The following is a 24,168-nucleotide window of genomic DNA, read 5'->3' as shown; positions in this document are numbered from 1 at the left end:
CTTTGTATTATGCGATTATTAATTATATTGCACAGGAAAAATAATATAATATGCACTTAATACATACATACATATATTACTTGGAAATATTTAACTTGTTGTTCTTTTAAATTTGCACAATTGCAACTTCAAAAAACAATATAATCTGCTTTCGTTGGAATATTCTATTATTTATTTTATGTATTTATTACAGGGAAAGTAATATTATTTATTCAAGTTCATACGTTTTTACATTTTTTATGAAATCAATTTAATTTTTCAAATAATCCATCTATTAAACTAATCAGTCATTTATATGGATATTAATATCTAAATAAGTATATTAATATCTATAAGTATAGTTCAATAAATTAGTTTAAGTACTGCACCGGAAGCGTGCCACTCTCCGCTCTCCCGCTGATCTTGGCGGTCTACCTGCTGCGACTACCTGTAGTCGCCGTCGATTCCAAACTAATTAGCTGACCAGCGCCGGCATTTGCATCTTGGTCAGATTTACGATACATATGCGGGTACTGTTCGGGTAAGGGTACTACTACTTGGGTAACGTTAGGGGTTTCTCGGACAGACAGACAGAATGTCGCGACGGTGGCAGTTGCGGATCGGATCGGATGGGATCAGCATTAGGTTTATGGCTTCCCTGCCTGCCGTAATTAGAACCCGTACGTAGACACTGCGCCGATAAGCCGACGACGAGCACACTAAGTAATAATAAATACGATTTTAATGAAATGCTAAGAGTTCATTCGGCTTATCTGGCGCTTATGTCAGCGATTCCCCAGTCTTCTTTAGAATTCAATTAGTTCCGGAGATCGAGGATCGAAATCGGTGGAACGGGAAAACGGGATCCGTTCAATGTCAGAGTCATAAAGGCGGCGCACAAAAAAACGCACCCCTAAAACCGGGTTTAGATTTCAAAAAGCAATCAAGCCAACCCCTATTAATACCCCATAGGGGGGAGGTTTTAAGCAAGCAAAACAACAGACGGACAAAAGAAATAAAAGAAACTGCGGACAAACACTGCGCAAAAAGTCAAACACAGTTTCCTACTTACGAGGAGGAGTTTTCAGTGTACGGTTGGGATTGGCTATCTGCACTATTGTTATAGGTGCTTTTTTATTCTTCAGATTTTTGTATATACATTTTAGATACATTAAATAAGCAGTTAAGTATTAATTTTAATATTTTAAGTGTCTTTTATAATTACATATATGTAAATTAATTACTAGTTTTTATATTCAATTTGATAAGGAAATCGTTTATATAGGTAATACAAAATGTACAAATATTAAATTTTATGGAAACAATAGTAAAAACAAAATTATTTTTGTATTTATTAAAAACAACACAAACAACCCATAAATATTACGTATACGTAACCAAGTATTCAATGCCAAAATGTGCCATGAGACCCTTTTGGTGTCTCAATAGATACAATTAAATATAATTTCCCTCTTTAGAAGGTTTCACTGTACGGTCTGAAACAACACCACCCCCTGCGGGTGAGAGCCTTGCCAAAAAACAATTACACAAAGTAAATGGCGCAGGTGCCCTTAAGTATCCTCACGTGAGCCGAAGGGAGACGGGCTGATGCTGAGAGCGCACTCTCTCGCACACGCTCGTTAGCGGGTGGCACTCGTTGTACGCTCTTCAGCTCGATTTATTTCAAATCGGATCGCCGACGCGAGCGGACGTGAAAAACAAAAAAGCTTAAAAGCGAAGCAGCCCAAAACAGAGAACAAGAACCCAGCGCGTGCGTGCGTGCCAAGCGAAAAGTTAACTGTTGTCGCTTTCAACTACCAAGATCGTATTTCGCCAGCGGGCAAATTACTAAAAATAAGTGCAATTTAGCAATATACTGTGACTGTGTGTTTTGCTGTGCTCTGTGTGTTTTTTTTTATTATTTTTTATCGAAGACAAGAACTACTGATAAAACGAGATAATTGTATCTCACCAAACTTGTTCTCGCCGGAGCAGCAGCAGCAGCAGCCGCAGCAGAGAGCAAGTGCTCTTGTGCAAATTGTCGATTGTGGAAGGGAAAAACACACAAAGAAAATCAGTCCGGTCTGTCGTCGTCTATAAAGAATATCATCGTCTCAAAGGGCAGCAGCCGCGAGTGGTTTATCTAGATGTCGTCGGGTCTTATCTCGAGCTGTTTGTGAGGGTGTTTTCCAGTGAATATAAAAAGTATATAGAGTACATACAAGTACATAACATATAGTGTAGTGTGTCTGTGCCAAAGCTCATCGTCGAGTCAGCAAACAGCTGTCGAGTGCCCTTGAGTGGGCGGCTTCGTGATCATCTGCGGGGTCGGATATAACTGCTCCGATCCACTGTGACCAGTGTGCCATTACAGCAATTATGACGGCCGAGACCCTCAAGCCGTTCATCACGCCAACAAGTGCCGGCGATGGTTTTCCGGCCATGTCCACGAGTGCGGCAACTGCCCAGCGTCGCACCCGCCAGCTGGTCCCCATTTTCTTGGGGGTCATCGGTCTGGTGCTGGTTACCGGCATCCTCGGTCTAACGGTGAGTTCCTCTGCCAGGTTGCAAGATCAACAAAGATCAGCATATCCATTACCAAATCAAATATACATACAGTTATCTCCAGTAACCAAGGAGAGATTACTCTTGGCAAATAGGTGGCAGATAAAGTGGGTTTGGAGTTTCCAAGAAGTTCACAATATTTGGCACAAGATTAGAGGTTTTCTTATGAAATTAATTATTCAGGTCTTTATCCTATATTTTTAAACTTTTTTTCTATAATTTGACAACGGATGAGCTTCAAAGTAGCCTGATACATCACAGTCTTCTTGGGATTCCGTAGAAAAACCCGAAAAAAACTACCAATTAATTACTCACTGAGACTGCTTTTAAAAATTTAAACAAAACTAATTACTTAATGAGGTGGTGTATATCATATTTGATAAGTCTTATATTTGAACCCAAAAATAAGATAAACAGTGAAAATAGTGATGTGAAAATTCACCATTATGATATTACTATATTATTTTCAATGAATAATCATAAATTCCCATAGTTCACAGTTAAATAATTAATTGATTTTAGTTAATACTGATTTTTCACTGTGCATTATCGTTCAATGATTCGTTGAAATTCCAAAGGTGCGGGTATATCAGTTATTGCTGGGTGTTTTCCCCGAATCGCGATATGAATGAATCGCATTATTGGCAAATGTTGTTAAAAAATGAAAACTAGAAAAATTATGATTATGGCTTTTATAAATGATAGCTATTAGTTAGTTCTAGTTTCACCAGGAACTTTAATTATTTCAAGTTTATAATTGATATCATTATCCGTAACACTTAAGGTTTATTGAATTGATTCTGATTTCCAGAAAGGTTTAATTCGACGTACAATCGTTCTTATCTTTTTAAAAGCACATCTTTAGCACCCAACGAATATTGTTTTTATTTTTTGTAGAAACAAGATTATATTGGTAAAAACCCTCGGTGTAGATTCCATTTAAAGATTTAGCCGTGAACCGCCTTGTAGACTCTGCAGAGACTCAAATCTTCGGAAATGTTTATTTCAGAAGCAAGAATACTAAATGGCGAATAAATATAAATGCAAATTGGACTTTAACATACAGATTAGAGATAGAGACACCCCCGAAATCGCAATCTATAAATGAATATTTAACCTCTGGCACGCTTGTCACCGGAGGATGTGAATGCCAAATTAAAAACAAAATACCCGAGATGCATAAATTGAAATGAAAACAGATTTTTATGATCCGTGACCGACAGAGCGAGAGATACGTTTAACTATAATTTTTGGCATCAAACTATATTTAGATCGTGGGACGGCATGGGTCGTCTTGGTTATATGGTTTCTGTCTGATCAAGCGATGTCATCACCGACACGTCTTTAGGCCAAATCGGTTTCTAATGGGCCCAGCTAATCCGAAAAGAGCGGATGCAGATACACTTGGCAAATGTATATATACAAAAGATACTTTCCGTTTTGTTTGTTATTGTTGGAGGAGATTGTTGTTGGCTCGTCGATAAATCTTTTGACGACGACTTTTACTGGGCTGATATCTTTGGGAATTTCTCTAGAAACTCGGCTCGGGGGATTTGCAATGCTAAAGATATAGCTTCTAGAACTCACCCAGTCTTGTCTTAAGTGAACGGAAATCGTACAATTGTCAATTGACTTGTAGATTTTTTTGGTGGCTCTTTTTCTCCCCGTAATAAATCTCTGTTGAGTTTCTTTATTAAATTTTCCCAATCCTGACATGCCATCAAAGACTGACCTCCTCGCTGGTGACCCTCATCATGAGGGTCTCTCTGTGAAAGTGACAAACTGCAGGCGCTGCGATCGATCTACAGATCGAACGATAAGCCCTAATGGAAAGTGGTTTAGTTGAATCAGAAACAAGTTTCTTGGGTGCCGTTTTCAGAGTACTGTCCATAATTTATACAAGAATTCAGTACAAGTTTTTGTACTGCGGCTTAAGCCGAAGCCCATTCTTTTTGGTGTCTCTTTTTCGGGTGCCAGTCGAAATATGAGAAGTGCGTATAGTATATATAAGGCGCGTTGCTCGCCCCGAATGTTAATGATCCATTAAGCAGATTATGTGCCTGAGTGGCAGAGCGGCGATGTCTGTCTGTACCTCGGTGTATTTCTTCACCAAGAATCTCCCTCTATCTCTTATTCTTTGTATACATATATATAATTTTACGGGTGTCAAAAGTTCGCGCCGCCCAGTTGTCGATTTTTTATTTTTATGAAGTGATTATTTTCCACCAACTAAACGCGCTTAATTGAGTCTTATTAGATTAATTGCCCAAGTGTTAATGATTAGCCAAGTCTCTATTGGATTTAAACAATTGAATTGTATGTGTGTTTTTTATTTCAAGATCTGGCAGACAACGCGGGTAACGCATCTGAGCAAAGAACTGAGGAGCCTAAAGCGAGTCGTCGACAATCTCCAGCAGCGTTTGGGCATCGATTTTCTGGAGGAGTTTGATGAGTTCCAGAAAGAGGTGAGTAATCCGTACATAAATCGAAAAATAGCACCAATATTTGTACTGTCTGTAACATTTGTCTGTGGCAAGCATCTCATGAATTGTTTACCAAGTCGGAAATAATATTGTTTTGTAGGTTTCTTTATGAGGCAAAAATGTTTATTTTTACTAGAGATATGTTTTGGGTGGTTCTTAAAATATAATTCTGATTAGAAAAAGATTTAAAAATGTATTATTTTTAAATATTTTATAATTTTCCCCTTTTTAAATGCAATTATTACTACAAAAATCTATTTTAAACAGTTCTTAAGGTCTCTTAAAGTCTGTCTAAATGAACTAAGCATATTTTAAATGAATTTATTAATAACTTAAAGTCTTAAAATGCATCTCTAAAATATTTTTAAAACTTCGAAGAAAAAACTACTTAGTTGCAAAAACATTTTTGTTCCATTTTTAAAACTAAATTCCTCAGAAGCCACAAAAAAAGGCCTAGATATTTGTAGATATTGTGTGTGGGACAAACATATTTATAGAAATATGTTGCTAAAATAAAAATGTACACATAAATTCAGAGAATTTTCATCAGTTGTTTCCTATTTAATTTTTTGTTGTCTGGGGAATAGTGATAGATTATTTTAATTATAATATCTCCTTCCCCCAGAGAAACACTCAATTAAACTATATATATGAGATAATGTATGGATGTGGCGGCGCCAGCCGTCCAAGTAATTTATGAGATACAAATCCCCAAGTGACACAAGGCAAAAGCCACCATAATTTCTAGTATCTCGAATGGCATATAGGAGAGACGGAAATGTACAAGAGTTTATCGGTCGATATATATCCGTTCAAGGCAAAGTGATCGCTGCTAGACGCTATAAGCATATAACCCAAAAGTGACGATTGATCTGATCTCATCAAAATGGCCCAATGGCCAGAGATCATTTTAAGATTTATTTATATTTTTAATGCCGGGCATCTGTGCAGGCAATTCTCCCAAGAGTTTTTCCTACGCTTTGCTTTCATTTATACAAAATATATGTGGTAAATATATATGGATATAGCGGATAGTATGTTGTGTTATGTTTTTTTCGAGGCGCCATCAATTAGTGGCAATGACGAAACAGCTTTTTGCGGCGTCCAAAAATACGAGGGAGGATTGCCCCAGCTGCAGTCACGTACTTGGCCAAGTGTTCGTTCTGACCCAAAATGCTAAGCCCCCATCATCACCATCATTATCTTCATGTTCATCATCTCTGTTGCAGTACGAGAATGCGCTCATCGACTATCCCAAAAAGCAGGAGGACTTCACGGATGACGACGACATGACTGACGACATGACCGAGGACGAGGATGAGGATGCCATGAACCCCCTTGACGACGAAGATGATATGGAGGATGGAAATGTGGATGGCACCGACGAGGATGAAAACTATACGGACGAGGATGGCACAGATTACGAGGACTACAACGAAATGATAACCAAGTTAAATTCCAAGCTAACCACCGAGGAGGCGGCTGCCACCACGCCCACTTCGGATCCCACCGAGGGCGGCGATTCCAGTAGTGCCTCCAACGATGACAATGTCTTTGACGACTTTACTTCCTATAATGATCGCAAGAAGAAGCAGGAAAGGTAATAAGAAATAATTAATAAATAATTTATAAATAACTTAATATAATAAATAAAATTATTATTTTTATTCCAGAAAATCTCGCTCGATTGCCGATGTGCGTAATGAGCAGCAGATAGTCCAGGGAAATCACACCACACATACCGGCGAGAAGACATCCGATGAGCCCGTAACCAAGGAGAGGTGAGAATTGAATTGAGTCTAAACATTTATGCGGATTGTAAATAAATAATACAAATAAGGGAATTGGAAAATATTCAGGGGAACATATGGTCAAAGACCTGGCAGAAATAAATCAATCTTAAATACGCAGAATATGGATCTTTAAAGAGCCTAAGAATATTCACAAGATTTTAGGAAGGAAAAGAGGAAAATATTATTATTATTAATCGATTTTATAAAGATTTGATATACATGCGATAAATCGATATTCGGTACAACAGAAAAATAATAGTATAATAATTTTAATATTAATATTAAATTAAATTATATTAATTTAATTCCCAGCCCTCCCCACCACCACCGACGCAAAACGCTAACCCGAACGGGTCGCCATCGCATCCTGCCGCGCAAAGGTGTGTAGTCCCCGCAACAATTGGCAATAAACAAAGAAAAACCCAAAAAAATCTATCCATTTGCACCTCTGTTAACTTGCAGGTGAATCTCTTATTTCAGCCAGATCCGGTGACTTGTTCGCCGCCTCCTCTTCATCAAAGCCAGCCGCCCACTTCCATTTGAGTAGCAGAAAGCCACACAACTGGCCTCCAAGTGAGTATATACATATATTTATATATATATCACTTCGAAGATATTAACAACCCAATAACCCGCAGGCTACAATGGTGACATGTACATTGGAAATGCGCCGGAGGAGAGCAAAAGATCCTGGCAGGGTCACTTCAGGGTCGAAGATGGTGTACTCCAGGTGCTCGAGCCGGGCCTGTATTACGTATACGCCCAGATCTGCTACCATAACTCGCACGACCAGAACGGCTTTATAGTCTTCCAGGGGCACAAAGCCTTCCTGCAGTGCCTGAACACAGTGCCCACCAATATGTCCCAGAAGGTGCACACCTGCCATACCAGTGGACTCATCAATCTCGATAAGGATGAGACGATTCACCTCAAAGATATCCACACCGATCGCAATGCCATATTGCGGGAATCGAATAACCGAAGCTACTTTGGCATCTTCAAGGTGTAGAAACCAGAGACAGATGTGGAAACGTTGCCAGTTTAAGCTTTAGTGAATGCGATTCATCGCCAGCGTGTGGATCCATTAGTTCGTAGTGCCCTAGTCTTAGTCACACTCATAACCTAATCTCAATCTGAATCAGGCTCACTGCTATGACGAAGCAGGAATCGCATGAAAATCATATTTATTTTGTATATATATTTCTATAAAAAAAACGTGAATAAATGTCTAGTATAACTTATTTTCCAAAGAAAGCGAAATTGGGTAGCGGCTTTAAAGGTTAATTATTAAGATTAAAATTGATTTATGTGCTAAAAAAAATCATCAGAAGATTAAAGGCAGCAAGAAAGCAGAAGCAAATTCTAAGAATTTTTGAAAGCCTGACCTTTTTTTTTGTTCCCGGAATCGTAAATTATATTATTCAGTGCCTTTTTTGTCCTAGAAACACGCCTTTGCGATTTATTCATAACAAAGAAATTCCACAGAAATATGTTTATTAAAATCCCATGTGTCTTCATTTATTGCTATGACCTGCTTTTCTGAAGCTTTCTAATTGAAATTTCAGCTTAATTTATTTTTTAATAATAAATAGTATAAATAGTGCAGGGGATTGCATCTCTGAGTTATTCAAGGTGCAGTGCTCCCCCCTTTTATTCCTGACCCGGGCAGCGAACCTGTAGCTAGGGCAACTGCAGGTGAAGGAGTAGGTAAAGATGCTGGGATGTTCCCGTTCTGTTGAAGCAACCAGGCACCTGGCAACCCATATAGACCAGAATTCGGAATATTCAGCTGGACATCGAAGGAGGGGTAAAGGGATTGACGCAAGTCGAAGGCTGCAGCGGCCAGAAATGGAATGGAGATTGACAGTCGGCCAAAAGTACAGTTCTCAGTGTTGTGTTTTTGGGGTTTAAGGTGGTATCTTAAAGAGTGTCATTAAAGTTTATTAGGTAAATTAATAAAAATTACTCATACATAAAGTTGCATTTTCAATTTCATACGAATATCACTCATACGCAGTGTGTCATTTTATTAGCCAACTATTGATCACAGTCTTGGCCATTTTATATTTAAAAAATTAAAATTTAAGAGCATTCCAGACTTTTTTGTTTTATATGTTTAGAAGTTTCGCTGGACAAAATGTGTTGATGTGGCGTATACGTGATATGTTGTTGTATTTTTGTAAAAAATTAGGTACATTTTTTGAAGCGAGGATAATTATTAAATAGTACATTTAATTTTAAATATTTAAATTTTGAAAATAATAATAATAGACTTTTTTTTTAAGTGAACTTTAACATGTAATAATAGAAAACAAAAATAATTACTAATAAACATCTAAATATAAGCATTACTACCTTCAATTAGAAGGCATAAATAAAGTCCAGTCAAGGTAATTTCATATCGGTAACAGATTTTTAATTACGTCCACCCCAGCATTAGCGCTAAATAGAAAAAGGCAACAACAGTTGGCCAGGATGTGGGGCGCAAGTAATTGGCGGAATGGCAATTGCAGGCCGTATTTGTAGCAGCGGGCTGAGTAACAGGTGGGCACCAGGCTGAGGCTCAGGCAGCAGCTTCTGATGGTTGTGGAGCAACAGTTCGTTCCCGGAATCAGTATCGACAGAACATGTGTACATAATGGCTCCCCCGCTCCTCGCATCACATTTTCCCGGCCATGCGCAGTGGCCGGGGAGTAGGAAGTCGAAGCTCCGAATACAAAGTCGAAGTCGAAGTCGCAGGGGAAATACCAGACATACTAAGCTTTTGCCTATTTACCTGGATTACCTGCTATGTTTATGTGATATATTTACCTCCTATATTTACCTGCTGTATTTGTACTTCTCAGAATACAACCCACGGCTCTTCGAACTGCATTTAATTTTGTAGCCAAAGCCTAGCTCAGTTGCAGTGCGTTTCGGACTTTGGTGCAGTGAGGTTTGACATTGAGAAGCTGCAGGGATTCAGTTTGAAGTGCTCAGGAATGGTGAGTCCTTGAGGGGAGAGTACAGTCCACAGACAGGTAGTTGAAAAAGTCAACAGGTGGGAATTTATGGGGTTACAAATTCGATAAAAGATTCCTATCTTAAATTAAATACAACAATTATATGTGAACTGCGAAAAAAAAATTACTTTTATATATATATAATAATTGTAATAAAAAATAGATTATTATTTATAACTATATTTTATTAACTTATAATTTCACCGGCTAAAAATCACTAAATATAATTACTCCGGTCTTAAAAAATATTTAATATACATCCAAACGAAAGAGTCCCTAGAGACCTACTCTTTCTTCTTGGCCAACTTCTCCTGGATCTCGTCGAGGGTCTTGCCCTTGGTCTCCGGTATCAGGAGTAGGATAAACACAAAGGCTAAAACAGCAATGACAAAGAAAATTCCAAAGCAAGGACCGGGTCCTATGGAATCGTTTAGAAGAGGAAACAGCATGGTCACAATAAAGGCAAACACCCAGTTGGTAGTGCCAGATATCGCACCAGCCAAAGGCTTGACATCCTCGGCAAATAGTTCTCCTATCATTAGCCAGGGTATGGGTCCAAATCCCACCGAGAATCCGATGATGTACACGCCAAGGCATAACAAGGACAGCCAGCCAACGTTGGACTTCATAAGAAATCCAAAATACACTGCCATCACCATAAGACTGATGCCCATCAGAAAGGCGGAGACCAAGAGCAGGATCCTACGGCCCACACGCTCAATGAGAAGGATAGATGGTATAAGAGCTGCCAGCTGGACCACGCCAATCACAATTGTTGAGAAGCGCGGCTCAAGGTCCGATTTGGCCATGGCAAAGATGGGCGTGGAATAGAACATGACCGCATTGATGCCGGTAAACTGTTGGAAGAACATCAGCGCTATCGACAGGATCAGACCCTTGACGGTGGCCCTCCGGCCGAGCCTCTTGCCGACACTCTCACTCTCCATCTGCTGAACGCCGGTGACGTCCTTCAGTTCGCCGCTCACATCCGCATTCTTGCCTCGTAGAAACTGCAGTGACTTTTCGGCTTTCTCGGTTTTACCCTTTTGCGCCAGATAGACCGGTGACTCTGGCATCCAAATGAACGTGACGAAAAAGACCACTGGACAGATGGCGCAGGCAATGCTGAACCACAGACAGGATGCAAAGGCACCGACTATAAAGCCATACAGAATACCAAGGACGATCTGCAGCTGGAAGAAGCAGCCCATAATGCCGCGTTTCGATAGCTCGGCAATCTCGGTGTTGTACATCGGCGCCGCCACACAGTAAGATGCGCCGGAAAAGCCCACCAAGAAGCGGCCCACTATCAACATGGCCACGTGTTGGGCAAAAATGATGAGCAGCCAGCCAATAAGGAAAGGTAGCACCATTATAAGCATCGTCACCTTGCGGCCAATCTTGTGTATAAGTATCCCAGTTGGTATGCAGGAGAAGGCGCCGCCCATCGTCATCAGGGAACCCACAAGGCCCCATTCCACCGTGTTGGGCTTGAATTTATAGGCGGAGCCATCGAGGATCGCCTCCGCCACGGGTCCTGACCATCCGATCACGGTGCCCAAGGAAAATGCACTCAAGGTGGCCACGAGACCCACAACGAACTGAACCACTTGGCCCATCGTCAGGAATTACGTAACTAACGAATAAAATACAAATAATTTTGATAAAGGCAACTTGAAACACACCTGGCTAAAATGTAACAATAATTTGACAGGTTTTGACACTCTATAGAGATTGACTGGCTTTGCCTTTTTCTATCGATGTTATTTAATAATATGCGAAAAAAGGTATTTAAATTGTTTATTTTTATACCCTTGCAGGGTATTATAATTTTAGTCACAAGTGTGTTACATAGTGAAGGATTCGTTTCCGACCCCATAAATCATATATATTCTTAATCAGCACAAAAAGCGGAGTCGATCTAGCTATGTTTAGGAGAAAACAAATTTAAAAATTTTTTTTTTAATTTTTGAGGTCCTAAAATTCTTAAAATTGTCAAATAAAAATTGGAAAAAATTTCAATTTTTTTAAATTTGAAATTTAGTATGCATTTTCGTTACCCTACAAAAAACTAGCTCAGAAAAGCTTTCCGAATTGAATTTGATGTTTTTTTGGCTTAGATATGATCTTTTTTATAAAAAAAATTACCATTTCAAATATATAAAAGTATTAATTTAAAGAGGGTGAATATTTTAGATCTTCTTGAGGGGTTTAATGATTTTAGTCAGCGAAGGAGTCGTTTCCGACCCCATAAATCATATATATTCTTGATCAGCACAAAAAGCAGAGTCGATCTAGCCATGTTTAGGAGAAAACAAATTAAAAAAAAATTTTTTTAATTTTTGAGGTCCTAAAATGGTTGAAATTGTCAAATAAAAATTGGAAAAAATTTCAATTTCTTAATATGTGAAATTTAGTATGCATTTTCGATACCCTACAAAAAACTAGCACAGAAAAGCTTTCCGAATTAAATTTGATGCTTTTTTGGCTTAGTTATCGGTTTTTGATTAGATGACAGATCCTATGGCAAACAGCAAAGGCATACAAATTTCGGCTTCCCGAAGTTAGTTTCCTTTCTTGTTTTCATTTTAAATTTATATTTACATTATATTTTATACACACAATATAATATATAGATCAAATAATCTTACCAGTTTCTCTGATTTTACTTAATCTTTACTAAACTAAAAAACCTACTTATGTTATTTTTTTCGATTACCCTTGGTGGCTCCTATTTTTTTGCGGTGCTCTAACTTCTCCTCGACGGACTTTGTCCAAAGCGAGCTTGACTGCAGCTGAAAGCTCCTCCTGTCGCCCCTACCACCGCCCACACACGAGGCTCTCCCGCGAAGTCTCCTTCGTAAGCCTCGCGAGTCCTTTCGCCTGCCGTCGTGTCCTGTCGGGCCTCGCGGGTGCTGTATAAAACACGGAAGCTCGAGAGACTGGCCGACACTCTGGGCTCCGCTTTGGCTGCGAACAGAGAGGTGGGTACACAGTGGCTCCTGGCCAAAAACACAAGCGACGAGCGTCTCCTTTGTGGCGTAGGCGTGACGCCATGTTGTGAAAAGTGTCTGGCAAAAATAAAAATCCAACCGAGAAAATAAAATAACAAAAGTGAAAATTCGCAAACAAAAACTGCACTCGAAAAGTCCATCCAAAAGCCAAGTGAGTGTGTAAACTTTTGTCGGCCAGTGTGGGGGGAAAATTACGCAAATGCTGCGCCAGGATTTTCTTCATTTCCATTGATTTCGCCTGCTGCTGTGGTGTGTGTGTGTGTGTGTGGGAGTGTGTACACATATAGATATACATATATATGTATATTCAGAGAAGTGTGTGTGTGTTATGGGTGGGGGGCAAAAATAATTGCGTATAATTTATTTGCAACTCTCAGTTGTCACTAATTGGACAATGGATGTGATGAATTGTTTGCTGGCCTGTTGACAAATACCTCGGGCACACACATTTCCCTGAAAAAGATACACACACACAGGACACACAGAACTCCCAGAAACGCTAACTTGGCTAACAAGTTGTTACTTCTTGCCCCAAGGACTCAAAGGACTTTTTGCTTGCCTTTAAATATTTTAAGTCAAAAAAGCTTTTTCCCGGCCTTCCCTCTAATTAGCTCCAGTTTTTCCCCATGCCAACCAAAGTGCATTCACTTAGAGGACCGGCACAAAATGCCGGATTCAATTTGGCCCAATTTGTTGGCAAAAAAAAACAAAAAAAGGAGCAGAGCAGAGCAAGGACTCCTCTTTTTATGGCGGAGGTATATATAGCGAGAGAGGAGCGTGTGTCCTGGTGTATCCTTGGTATCTGCGACAAATTCAATTAGGACGCTAATTTAAATGTCCCGCTGGGCTTCTGGGAGTCTGATTTCGTGGGGCAAAACTAGGATCTGCTCTGCGGAAATTCAATAAATTATTGGCACCAACTCGGAGAGTCCTTTTAATGTGGGGCTAAAAACTGTAAGGCAATGGTAATGTCAATCAATATTAATCATACGCCCTGTTGGACAGGCAAAGTATGAATAAAAGTTGGTTGATAATTTGGTTATTTCTTAATTGTGGGAAGTGTTAGTTGAAGATTAAATTTAAGAGATAAATTCAGAATAAAGTTTAATTTGTGAAAGGTGTAGCATGGGGAAAGAGAAGAGGAGGACCACCTGTTAGCTGTTGGCTTTGGCCATTAAGTACATTTATTTTAATAAAAAAAAATGTGTAAATATAAAGAAAATAGTAAGGAAATATATTTAGTAAATTTAAATAATATACAGAGAGAAGTTAGGTATAATTTAGTAATTTTTTTTATCAAGAAAAAATTTTCCTATAATATTATAAGTTAAAAGGTAAAATAATCCTTAAAATTCCCTATTAAAACTTCTTTTAAAAAAGAAGAATATCCGTTAATGGTTCCAGTCAAATCATCACCTGCAAAATCTTTAAAATTTCCCTACTTTGAACACAATACCCAACCCCAATTATTAACCCTTTTAATTCGAGTCTGGAATACTGCATAACTCAGAGCAACAGGCGCACAAACCCTTTTCAAAATTATATATATATGATGCAATTGTAGGAAAATGAAATCTGCTTTGTGCAGCTGCTTTTAATCCAGATTAGAGTCGCCAGAAGACGACGACGACGACAACTGGGGGACTCGCAGACTGGTTTCCCTTAGACAAAAGTCAGCCAAGCAGCAATAATACAATGAAAGGAGCAAAAACAAACCAACAGCTGCAGGCGAGACGCAAATAGGGTCCTTTTCAGAGGGGCTACAAAAAATATTAAAAGGAAAAACACTTCTAGAAAAAGCGCAGGAGTACGAGAAAGCCAAAGAAAAGCGACGGCTGCCTTGACATTTAATAGCAGGGGAAAGAGAGAAAAAAAGGAAAAAGCTAACGTTGCCACAGGTACGAGATAAGTGGAAAAAACTACAGGTGAAAAAAAAAAGAGAGCAAGCTACGTCTTCTATGATTACCATATATTCCATTTCCGAGCCATATATTTCCTCCTCCAAGGAATGCGTAGCATACTTAACAGCGTCGCCATAAAACGAAAAGAACGAGTGGGAGGAGCAGGACTTGGATGAGCATTTCAATGGCAGGAGCAGTTGGCATTTTGTCAGCTCTCGGCTTTTGTCAGCGACCAAGAATGCTGAAAGTTTTCCCTCCGCCCTCTCAACCTTCTCTAATTTTGTGAAAGATGCTGGGAATTTGCACGCACATTGGAATTTTATTGATTTATATATATATACATAAAATATATATGTACATGAGGGAAGGCTCTTTTAGTCAGGATTCCCTTCATTAGTTAGTCGGATGCTATGGCCGGATTATTCAAATACCAAATACCTTTTGTTGGCCCGGAATTTTTGGGTACCTGCTGTTCTTCCGCCTGCTCGTTTGCATAATTAATACGGTGGGGCAAATATGGAATTTCACACGCCATCAACTGGCCGCGAAAAGATGACACCTTCACACACACACACATACTAACACCTGGGACTAAAACCCCACCCACGCACACACACACACACCTACACACGCTCCTCGCCGGAAGGTACCTATATAAGACCTTACTTTAGAGTGCAAATGTAATTAAAAGTTTTTTTACGCACCTGCTCGGAAACGTGTCGGGCATTAAAATCAGTTTTAATGCCTTTAACGTTTCGACCGTTTTAACTGGACCGTTCTTTAACCCAATTTTTGATATATGAATTTATTTTTTTCACCTGATAAAAGCTGAAATGGTAGCTTAAAATGTATTTCATTTGAAGCATATTTTATGCGGTTAATGCTATTACATATTTGCTATTTCTTAGTTACTCACCTTAAACAAATTATAATTTTCCAAGTATTAAAACTATTATCTCTTAATCTATATCTACATCCTCTCCAACCCCTTCTAGTTTCAGTTTTAGAACCAATTTCATTGAGCAGAAGAGAGGGAGGCAGCTGCTAGCTCGTGAAAATGGCCAGCAGTTTTTTGAGATCCCAGATCCCCTCCTGGACGTCAGCGGCCATGATGGTGATGCTGCTCCTTGGCGTGATTATGCAGTGCATCCAGGCGACACCGCAGCGCACGGCTGCCTATTCGCTGCAGGCGGCTGTGGACGAACTGCATCGACGGGAGGCGGCCAAGTATCCGTTGAATGCTCCGCCACCGCCATCCCTCGACGATTGGGACGAAGGTGAGTGGTCTGGCTTAATGGGAAAATGGCTTCCCTCGGGGTGAATGGGTATAAGCGAAGCCATAACCTTACCAGGATAACTTAATCAAACAATATTCCCCCAAGAAATATGAACTTTGATTAACCTTCAAGTGAAAGCTCTAGGCGAGTCCTTAGTCCTTAGACCTTTAGTTGCTTGTCACCTGTATTTGTTTTGTAGTTTATCTTTTTTTAGAAAAGCGTTAGCGTTTATTTTCTTTTATTTGTTGATTAATTGTTTAAGCTTTTTTTAGTAGAAGGGAGAATTATAACTTTAATTATTTGATTTTGTTTACATTTTTCTTTGCAGTTTAAAAACTGCTTTTTTAAAATAAAAATGTATATTTGTTTAAATTAGGTTTAAAAGAAATTAATGAAAAGTTGTATTAGCTTCTTTTTTAATAGCAGTAAAATAATATTTAGTTTAGCTAAACCATAAAATACGCATACCAAGTTCAATGTTCCCAGAAAACCTTATAGTTAAAAGATTATACATTAAAAACCTATCTCAAACCTAAAAACCACCTCATTTTAAACAGGATAAAGCCTTGTTATACTTCCAAATCAATGACGTTTTTGCAATATGCCACTTTAGTCAAATGCAGAGACATTCTCAATATTATTATTAGATTTATGTGACTGCAATGAAGATGATGGGCTGTCAACTGCATGCATAGATTTATACAAAGACCCCGTCGTGTCCGAGTTCCAATCAGAATCTGAATCTGAAACCGAAACAGATATCCTTCGCTGGCAGGAGAAAACATAAAGAAGAGCAAGCGGATAAGCAAAAGTTGACCCGCATGTAGAGTGCACGTGCCTTGGAAAAGCGAAGCCCCTCTAAGCACACAGATTTTCCGGATTTTCTCCCCCCCTCCTCACACTCCTCTCACAAGTCACATTTCTCCGTTTTCTTTCCTCTCTTTTGAACACACGAAAAATAACACCACACCAACACGAACACGAACACCCCGCAAAAAACCCCCACAGATGGCGATTTATTTGGCAAGAATAGGAATCGGAATCGCCATCGAGTTAACAAGGCACTCGGCAAGTACTTAGAACGCGAGGACGAGGACAACTACGGTCAGGATCACAACCTGGGTCTGGGCTTGGGTCTGGGATTGGGACTGGGACTGGGCCACAGTACGGATAGTGCGAATAATAATCTGCTTTTGGCCGATGAGAAGAGAAAGCGCTTTTCTTCTTTTCGGGAACGTGACGAGCAGTTCGGTAAGTAAAGAATCACAAAGCCACAAAGAGCACCAAGCACTAAGAGCACCCAAAGCACTGAAAGCACGCACTACGAAATGGACACCCACAGTGGGGGTCATGTCATTAGCACAGCACAAAAAATAATATATACAAAATAAAGTAATTTATGAAAAGTTAATTTTTATAAAGGTCTTAGTTGTAAAAATATTGGAAAAATTTAAAAAAGGTTGAACAAATCTCTAAAAATTATTTAGAGCTTTGGAAAATTATAATCTATTTAATTCATTATTATTCCTTTCATAAGTTCGGCAATTTTATTTATTTTTTTAATGAGCTAGATTTAAGAGTGATTTAATATTTATAAAAATGTGTCTTAGAGTATGCAACAACATTTTTAGGTACCAAATTCATTAATATTTTTTATACCCTTGCAGGGTATTATAATTTTAGTCAAAAGTGTGTTACATAGTGAAGGAGTCGTTTCCGGCCCCATAAATCTATATTATTGATCAGCACAAAAAGCGGAGTCAATCTAGCCACGTTTAGCCGAAATTAAAAAAAAAAAAAAAATTTTTTTGTTTTTGAGGTCCTAAAATTGTTGAAATTGCCAAAAAGAAATTGCCAATAATTTCAATTTTTTTACATTTTAAATTTAGTATGCAGTTTTGTTACCCTAGAAAAAACTAGCACAGAAAAACTTTTCGAATTGAATTTGATGCTTTTTTGGCTTAGTAATGATTATTTTTTATACAAAAATTACCATTTAAAATATATAAAAATATTCATTTAAAGACAGTGAATATTTAAGATCTTTTTGAGTGGTTTTATGATTTTTGTCAGCGAAGGAGTCGTTTCCGACCCTATAAATCATATATATTCTTGATCAGCACAAAAAACCGAGTCGATCTAGCCATGTTTAGAAGAAAAACATTTTTCATAATTTTGTTTTGTATTTTTGAGGTCTTAAAATGGTTTATAGTCACAGAAAAAATGAGCAAAAATTGTAATATCTTAAAATTTGAAATTAAGTAAGCAGATTTGTTTATCTGGGAAAAACTAGCACAGAAAAACTTTCCGAATTGAATTTGATGCTTTTTTGGCTTAGTTATGATTATTTTTTATAAAAAAAATTACCATTTAAAATATATAAAAATATTCATTTAAAGAGTGTGAATATTTAAGATCTTCTTGTGGGGTTTTTATGATTTTAGTCGGTGAAGGAGTCGTTTCCGACCCTATAAATCATATATATTCTTGATCAGCACAAAAAACCGAGTCGATCTAGCCATGTTTAGAAGAAAAACATTTTTCATAATTTTGTTTTGTATTTTTGAGGTCTTAAAATGGGTTAATTGTCACAGAAAAAATAAGCAAAAATTGTAATATCTTAAAATTTGAAATTAAGTAAGCAGATTTGTTTATCTTGGAAAAACTAGCACAGAAAAACTTTCCGAATTGAATTTGATGCTTTTTTGGCTTAGTTATCGGTTTTTGATTAGATGACAGATCCTATGGCAAACAGCAAGGGTATATGTACATATTTCGGCTTCCCGAAGTTAGTTTCCTTTCTTGTTTTTAGATGTAATTTTGGACTCCTTTTAAAGATTTTAAAAACCCCTGTCACTGTTAAAAAAATAAAATTATAAGTATAATTATTTTTATAATAAATATTAGGCATACCAACGAAATTGCAAAGGTTTCAAAATCCCCTCAAATTCAGTCTATAAAAGTGTGGTTCCTTGATTTACCCACTTGTTGGGCACACATTGAATATATTTAAATGAAATGAAATTATGGCCTCCCTGCATAAATTCTATTTCTAAAATTGATGAAAGGTCCAAGAAAAGCCTGATTTAGGACCAAACTAATGGTTTTCCCTCTGCGCCCACTGAAAAGTGTTGTCCTGTTGAATGCTCATTGCCTAGAATAATTTATGGATGGACCCCCAAAAATTCCTAAGTGCTATTATCCTGACCCAAACTGTGTGTGCAAAGCCTGAAAGCGTGTCCACTTGAGGCGCCAAATAGTAAGAGAATTGAGTGGATAAGGCCAACACAATGGCCTGGCTAAAACCACTTAGCTCCGATTAACTTGTGAGTGGGCGAAGTTAGAAGTGGAAAGCCCAATGCCCAAAGCCCGATGCCGGAATGATGAATGCAATCAGCTGGAAGCGGGTCCTATCCGAACCGACAGATCCTGTCCGCTTGCCGCCTGTCTTCCTGTCATTTGATTTAATGGCCGGCCCAACAACTTGATGCATGTCCCTCCTCCACGCACACACACACACGAAGAGAATTTATTGACCGGGCTCAGTGCGTTCTCTGGGTCTCCTCAAGGTCAAAGTTAAGTCGTCGGGCAGTCCATCAATACGGGGGAAATGCTCTGCCAATAATAATTGAGTTTTAATTAATTTATTGTAATGTGGGGAGAAAGATCTATAGTCAAGGATGTTTACTTAGAGGAGGAGAAAGCTATTGATTGGAAAACGTTTAAGATGGTGCCTATGCTGTTATTTTTTTAATTAAATAAAACACAATACAATTCTTGGGAAATAAAAGATTAGTTTTAAAATGATATCCAAATTTAGATAACATTTTTATAATACATAGGTATACCTACGGCTATTTATTATTATTAATTAATTTAAAAAATTTAATTTTCAAATGCTGTCTAAAAGTATGTACATACTTTTAAGGTTTTTTTTAAATTTATTTTAAATTACTCTCAAACTTCTTTTAACCTAAATAATCCAATTTCTTGGAGTAACGATACAAAATATTTAAATTCAATTATTTGTAATATCCTTTTCGAACCCAATATTTACTACTAAACCTAATCCCTTCACCCAATCTCTTCCAGATGGACCCGTGCCATCGGTTTTCCGTGAGCGTGAGAATCAGCCCTTGAACGCCGAGCCCTCACACAACGAGCTGACGGAGCAGTTCCTGCGCGAAATTGAGGAGGCCAGGGAACGGGATGCTGTGCGTCAATGGTGGCGTCACCTGGACCAGGCCAAGAACCAACAGGACCTAGAGCCAGAGCTCCAGCCCCAGGATGCTGAGCTCTTCGAGCAGAAGAAACGCATGCGAGTGCCGCCCTACTACCTGTTGATGCAGAAGAAGCGCTCCTATCCGGTTCTCCCCTGGCTGCCCTACAACGGCGACAAGCGGAAGCGCTTCCCGGTGGCCAAGCGTAGCACCTCCAGCTCCAGTCCAGAGTCACCGCTGGGCAGAACAGATGAGCGGGTAGCCCAGGAGCTAAGCGAGCTCTTTGGCAAGCCCAGCGAATCGCAGTCGCATCCCGAGGAGAAACGCAAGCGTTCAGCAGATGAGCCCAAGGCCACCACCACACGTACTCCCGAGTCGCCGCCAGCCACGGCCACAGCTCTGGGTGATATGCGTCTGGAGATTAACTTCCAGCGGGTGAATGTGACCAGTGTTACGCCCAAGGAGGCGCCTACCCTCTCCCCTCCCTCTGGCCCCGGAGAGATGGTACAACATGGCGGTCATGCTGGACACCATGGTGGTCATGTCCCTGGAATGTTGCCGGAATATCGCCATCGAAAGCGTAGTGACCACAATCACGGCGAGAATCCTGAGAATCCTGAGGAACCGGAAACCGATGAGCATGATGAGGAGGGTGAGGAGAGCTCCGATGAGGATGATCATGATGAGTTTGATGAGGAGGATGGCGACGAAGCAGAAGAAGCCGAAGAGCGGCGACGAAAGAAGAAGCGAGCTGCTGCCGGTGGTCTCTCTGGGATCGGGGAAAACTCCAAGCACCTGCATGCCCCCACCGTGGGCCACCTGATGCTCCGAGCCAAGAAATCCATTGATTGGTCCCAGTACTTTGGGTTGGATCGCAAAAAGAAGTCCTCCGCCCAGGGCAATGAGTGAGTTAACCAAGAAATTTCCTAGAAATCTATATGATTTCAGCCTCTAATCCTTCCTAATCCTCCTTCATCCTTCCAGACAACTAAAAAAACGCAGCGATGCGGACACCAGCCATGACGAGGACGACGATGACGATGATGACACCGATGATAAGTCCGGGGAGGAGAAGAAAAAGCGCAACAATCTGGATGTCGAGAAGCTGGAGAGCATGGACAAGAAGCTGCAGTCCATCGAGGACTTTATCATTGACGAGACCATCAAGTATACCGGAGCCCACGAGGGTCTCAATAGCCGGGATGATATTCGCCGAATCAAGGATCATGTCCTCTCCCGCCTGGCCACTGCTTACAGTCTGGAAAAGATGCGTCGAGCTCTGGACAAGCTCAGGCGATCGGTGGACTCTGACAATCACCTGTTGCGCAATGCCATTGAACCCGAATCGGAGGAGAACTCACTGAACTCCAACTATTGGCAGGCCAAGAAGTCGGTGAAGAAGGACCAGGCTGATGAGGAGGAAGCAGAGCAGGAGGGTGTGGTGAGACATCCCAAGGATATGGATAAGAAAAAGCGCAGTGGCGGATATCTACGATATCCAGAGCAGCCAAACACCATGGAGGAGGCCCTCAGTCTGGGAGGTGCACCCTACGAGACGCTCAACGATGCCTATTTGGGCAACAAGAACTACATCATAGGCTCCAACCAGTGTCCCATTATAGAATCCATGGCGGAGAGATGCCGCGGAGTGGATCTGATCTCTGGGGACATCAACCAGGAGCTGTTGCCACTCTGTGGAGTCCATCAAATATGTTATCTTTGTGGAGCCTCTCAGGTTGCCTGCGACTACCAGTATCTGGCGGAGGCGGATGGCATCTGTGGCGACAGCAACGATTGCCAATCGGCGGCCAGATCCATCCTGATGATCCTGCGTGGTTCCCCCGGCCGGCAGCTGGGTCCCAGGGAATGCTTGAAAAATCCCTGCCTGTACAGGGCAATGCGGGAGATTGGGCTTTAAGCGGTTTTTCCAAAGCAGACTGCCGCCCAGCGTTTTCCTAACGTCTTTTTGTGTGCGTTTAAAAAGAAAAACCAAAATCGAAAACATAAAATAAATAAAACCAATGCCAGAGAGAGAGAAGATATAAAAATGAGCCCAAAAAAGGATATATAAGAAATGAAACCACGCTGAACTTAGCAAGATCAAATATTTGATTCAAAACTAAAATATTTTGATGGATTTTCCTGACTGCTGTCTGGCGGCAGCAGCAGCCAACTAGAGTTTACCAGATACCTAAAGAGATCATATATATATATATATATATTATAATATATATGTATACAAACAATAACGATTCAGTTCAAGGCTCTTTAATTTGTTTTGATTTGAAACAGAAAATAGAAATATAAACAGAATTTTTCGAAACATATTTGCAAGTTATATATGCATGTTTAAATGTACAAAAAAGTGATCATAACCGAAACATATATAATGTATATGTATGTGCGTGTAATTAATCCACAAGAAACAGAAACAGCTTTTTAAGTAACACTTCTTAAATTCGCTTGACGACATTCGGGAATGAAAAATGTAAAGCCCAGCTCACAATTGGCAGCTAGTCCCCCAGATCAAACTTGTAACCAGCTTTCGTTTGACTTGGATGTGCAGAGAACATACATACCACATAATATACTATATATATATATATCGATTTTAGCATAAAATACACTTGGGAATGATGATGAGTGACAAGGAGCTAAGGGGGTATCCTATCCAACTCTTCTTATCAGGAATCTCTTTCTCTCTTCACCCCGTGAATGTGTTTCAAAGTGCATACAATAAGAACAACAGCATGACTAAGACAAATATTTTATGCTCTTAAAACAAATCTATAGATGTGATTATATAATATATACACGCGACAGGAGTTTAATAAATGTGTAAATCTTTTAGTAATGGCAAATAACAACAGGGTCTCATTGACATCCGAGGCTTTACGGTTGCTAAATCAAAATATTATTAATGTGTATTTACATATAAACGAACAAATATATATATATATTTAAACTTGATGTATATGCTACAGTTTGCGTAAACAAAAAAAAGAAAACCAAAACCAAAAGAAAATATTTGAAAATATTTATTGCTATACAGTTATCATAAATGTCGAATATAAATGTGGGATTGGACCCTAGAGAATTAATGGTTTTTTAATTTCTGGATTTTGCGGGAATTTTCGTGGCACCTGGGAAATGATTACCACAAAAATTATAAAATGACGATAAAAAGTTCCTAAAGAAAGGCAAAAGAGTGATTATGCCCCTTCCTTCAACCACTAAACATATTGGCTGCGCCCTTTGTCAATGTTTAACAATTTTCAAAATTTGTTTACTCAAGAATTTTTTATTTATTTTATTTTATATTATTATTAAAAAAACAAGAAAGGAAACTAACTTCGGGAAGCCGAAATTTGTATACATGATGAGTATATAGGATGAGCCATAGGATCTGTCATGCAATCAAAAACCGATAACCAAGCCAAAAGAGCATCAAATTCAATTCGGAAAGCTTTTCTGTGCTAGTTTTTTGTAGGGTAACGAAACTGCATACTAAATTTCACATTTTAAGAAATTGAAATTTTTTCCAACTTTAATTTGACAATTTCAACAATTTTAGGACCTCAAAAATTAAAAAAAAATTTTTTTTTTTTAATTTTGGCTAAACATGGCTAGATTGACTCCGCTTATTGTGCTGATAAAGAATATATATGATTTATGGGGTCGGAAACGACTTCTTTGCTGACTAAAATCATTAAACCCCTCAAGAAGATCTAAAATATTCACCGTCTTTAAATTAATACTTTTATATATTTGAAATGGTAATTATTTTTATAAAAAAGATCATATCTAAGCCAAAAAAGCATCAAATTCAATTCGGAAAGTTTTTCTGTGCTAGTTTTTTCTAGGGTAACAAAACTGCATACTAAATTTCAAATTTAAAAAAATTGACATTTTTTCCAATTTTTATTTGTCAATT

The 24,168-nt window shown here is 39.0% G+C and overlaps 3 protein-coding genes across 9 annotated transcripts; 2 read left to right on the top strand and 1 right to left on the bottom strand.

Moving 5' to 3' along the window:
- The first annotated feature begins 1,659 nt into the window (after nt 1-1,659).
- egr (TNF superfamily member 12 eiger) lies at nt 1,660-8,061 on the top strand. Of its 4 annotated transcripts, none has more exons than XM_017164641.3 (7): nt 1,660-2,526; nt 4,884-5,009; nt 6,293-6,627; nt 6,701-6,808; nt 7,133-7,200; nt 7,283-7,393; nt 7,459-8,061. In XM_017164641.3, the coding sequence occupies exons 1-7, from the start codon at nt 2,359-2,361 to the stop codon at nt 7,827-7,829; spliced, it is 1,287 nt and encodes a 428-aa protein (XP_017020130.1). In that variant the 5' UTR covers nt 1,660-2,358; the 3' UTR covers nt 7,830-8,061. The 4 variants fall into 4 exon arrangements, with proteins under 4 accessions (XP_017020130.1, XP_017020128.1, XP_017020127.1 ...); XM_017164639.3 differs by having other exon boundaries at nt 6,290-6,627; XM_017164638.3 differs by having other exon boundaries at nt 1,661-2,526; nt 6,257-6,627; nt 7,301-7,393.
- A 1,620-nt stretch (nt 8,062-9,681) lies between these two features.
- Nucleotides 9,682-23,331, top strand: LOC108073124 (trichohyalin). 4 transcript variants are annotated; one of them, XM_017164621.3, is made up of 5 exons: nt 9,682-9,804; nt 15,733-16,014; nt 17,023-17,265; nt 20,107-21,139; nt 21,219-23,331. In XM_017164621.3, the coding sequence occupies exons 2-5, from the start codon at nt 15,795-15,797 to the stop codon at nt 22,150-22,152; spliced, it is 2,430 nt and encodes an 809-aa protein (XP_017020110.1). In that variant the 5' UTR covers nt 9,682-9,804; nt 15,733-15,794; the 3' UTR covers nt 22,153-23,331. The 4 variants fall into 4 exon arrangements, with proteins under 4 accessions (XP_017020110.1, XP_070139935.1, XP_017020112.1 ...); XM_017164623.3 differs by lacking the exon at nt 9,682-9,804 and adding an exon at nt 12,649-12,806; XM_017164622.3 differs by lacking the exon at nt 9,682-9,804 and adding an exon at nt 12,835-12,987.
- sut4 (sugar transporter 4) lies at nt 10,010-11,541 on the bottom strand. Its single transcript, XM_017164625.3, has one exon. It carries the CDS (start codon nt 11,439-11,441, stop codon nt 10,107-10,109), a length of 1,335 nt encoding a protein of 444 aa, XP_017020114.1. The 5' UTR covers nt 11,442-11,541; the 3' UTR covers nt 10,010-10,106.
- Nucleotides 23,332-24,168: the final 837 nt, after the last annotated feature.

The sequence above is a fragment of the Drosophila kikkawai genome, chromosome 2R (genome assembly GCF_030179895.1).
Source record: "Drosophila kikkawai strain 14028-0561.14 chromosome 2R, DkikHiC1v2, whole genome shotgun sequence".
Lineage (NCBI taxonomy): Eukaryota > Metazoa > Arthropoda > Insecta > Diptera > Drosophilidae > Drosophila > Drosophila kikkawai.
The sequence above is the reverse complement of the archived record's forward strand: the minus strand, read 5'-3'. Positions and strand labels throughout refer to the sequence as shown.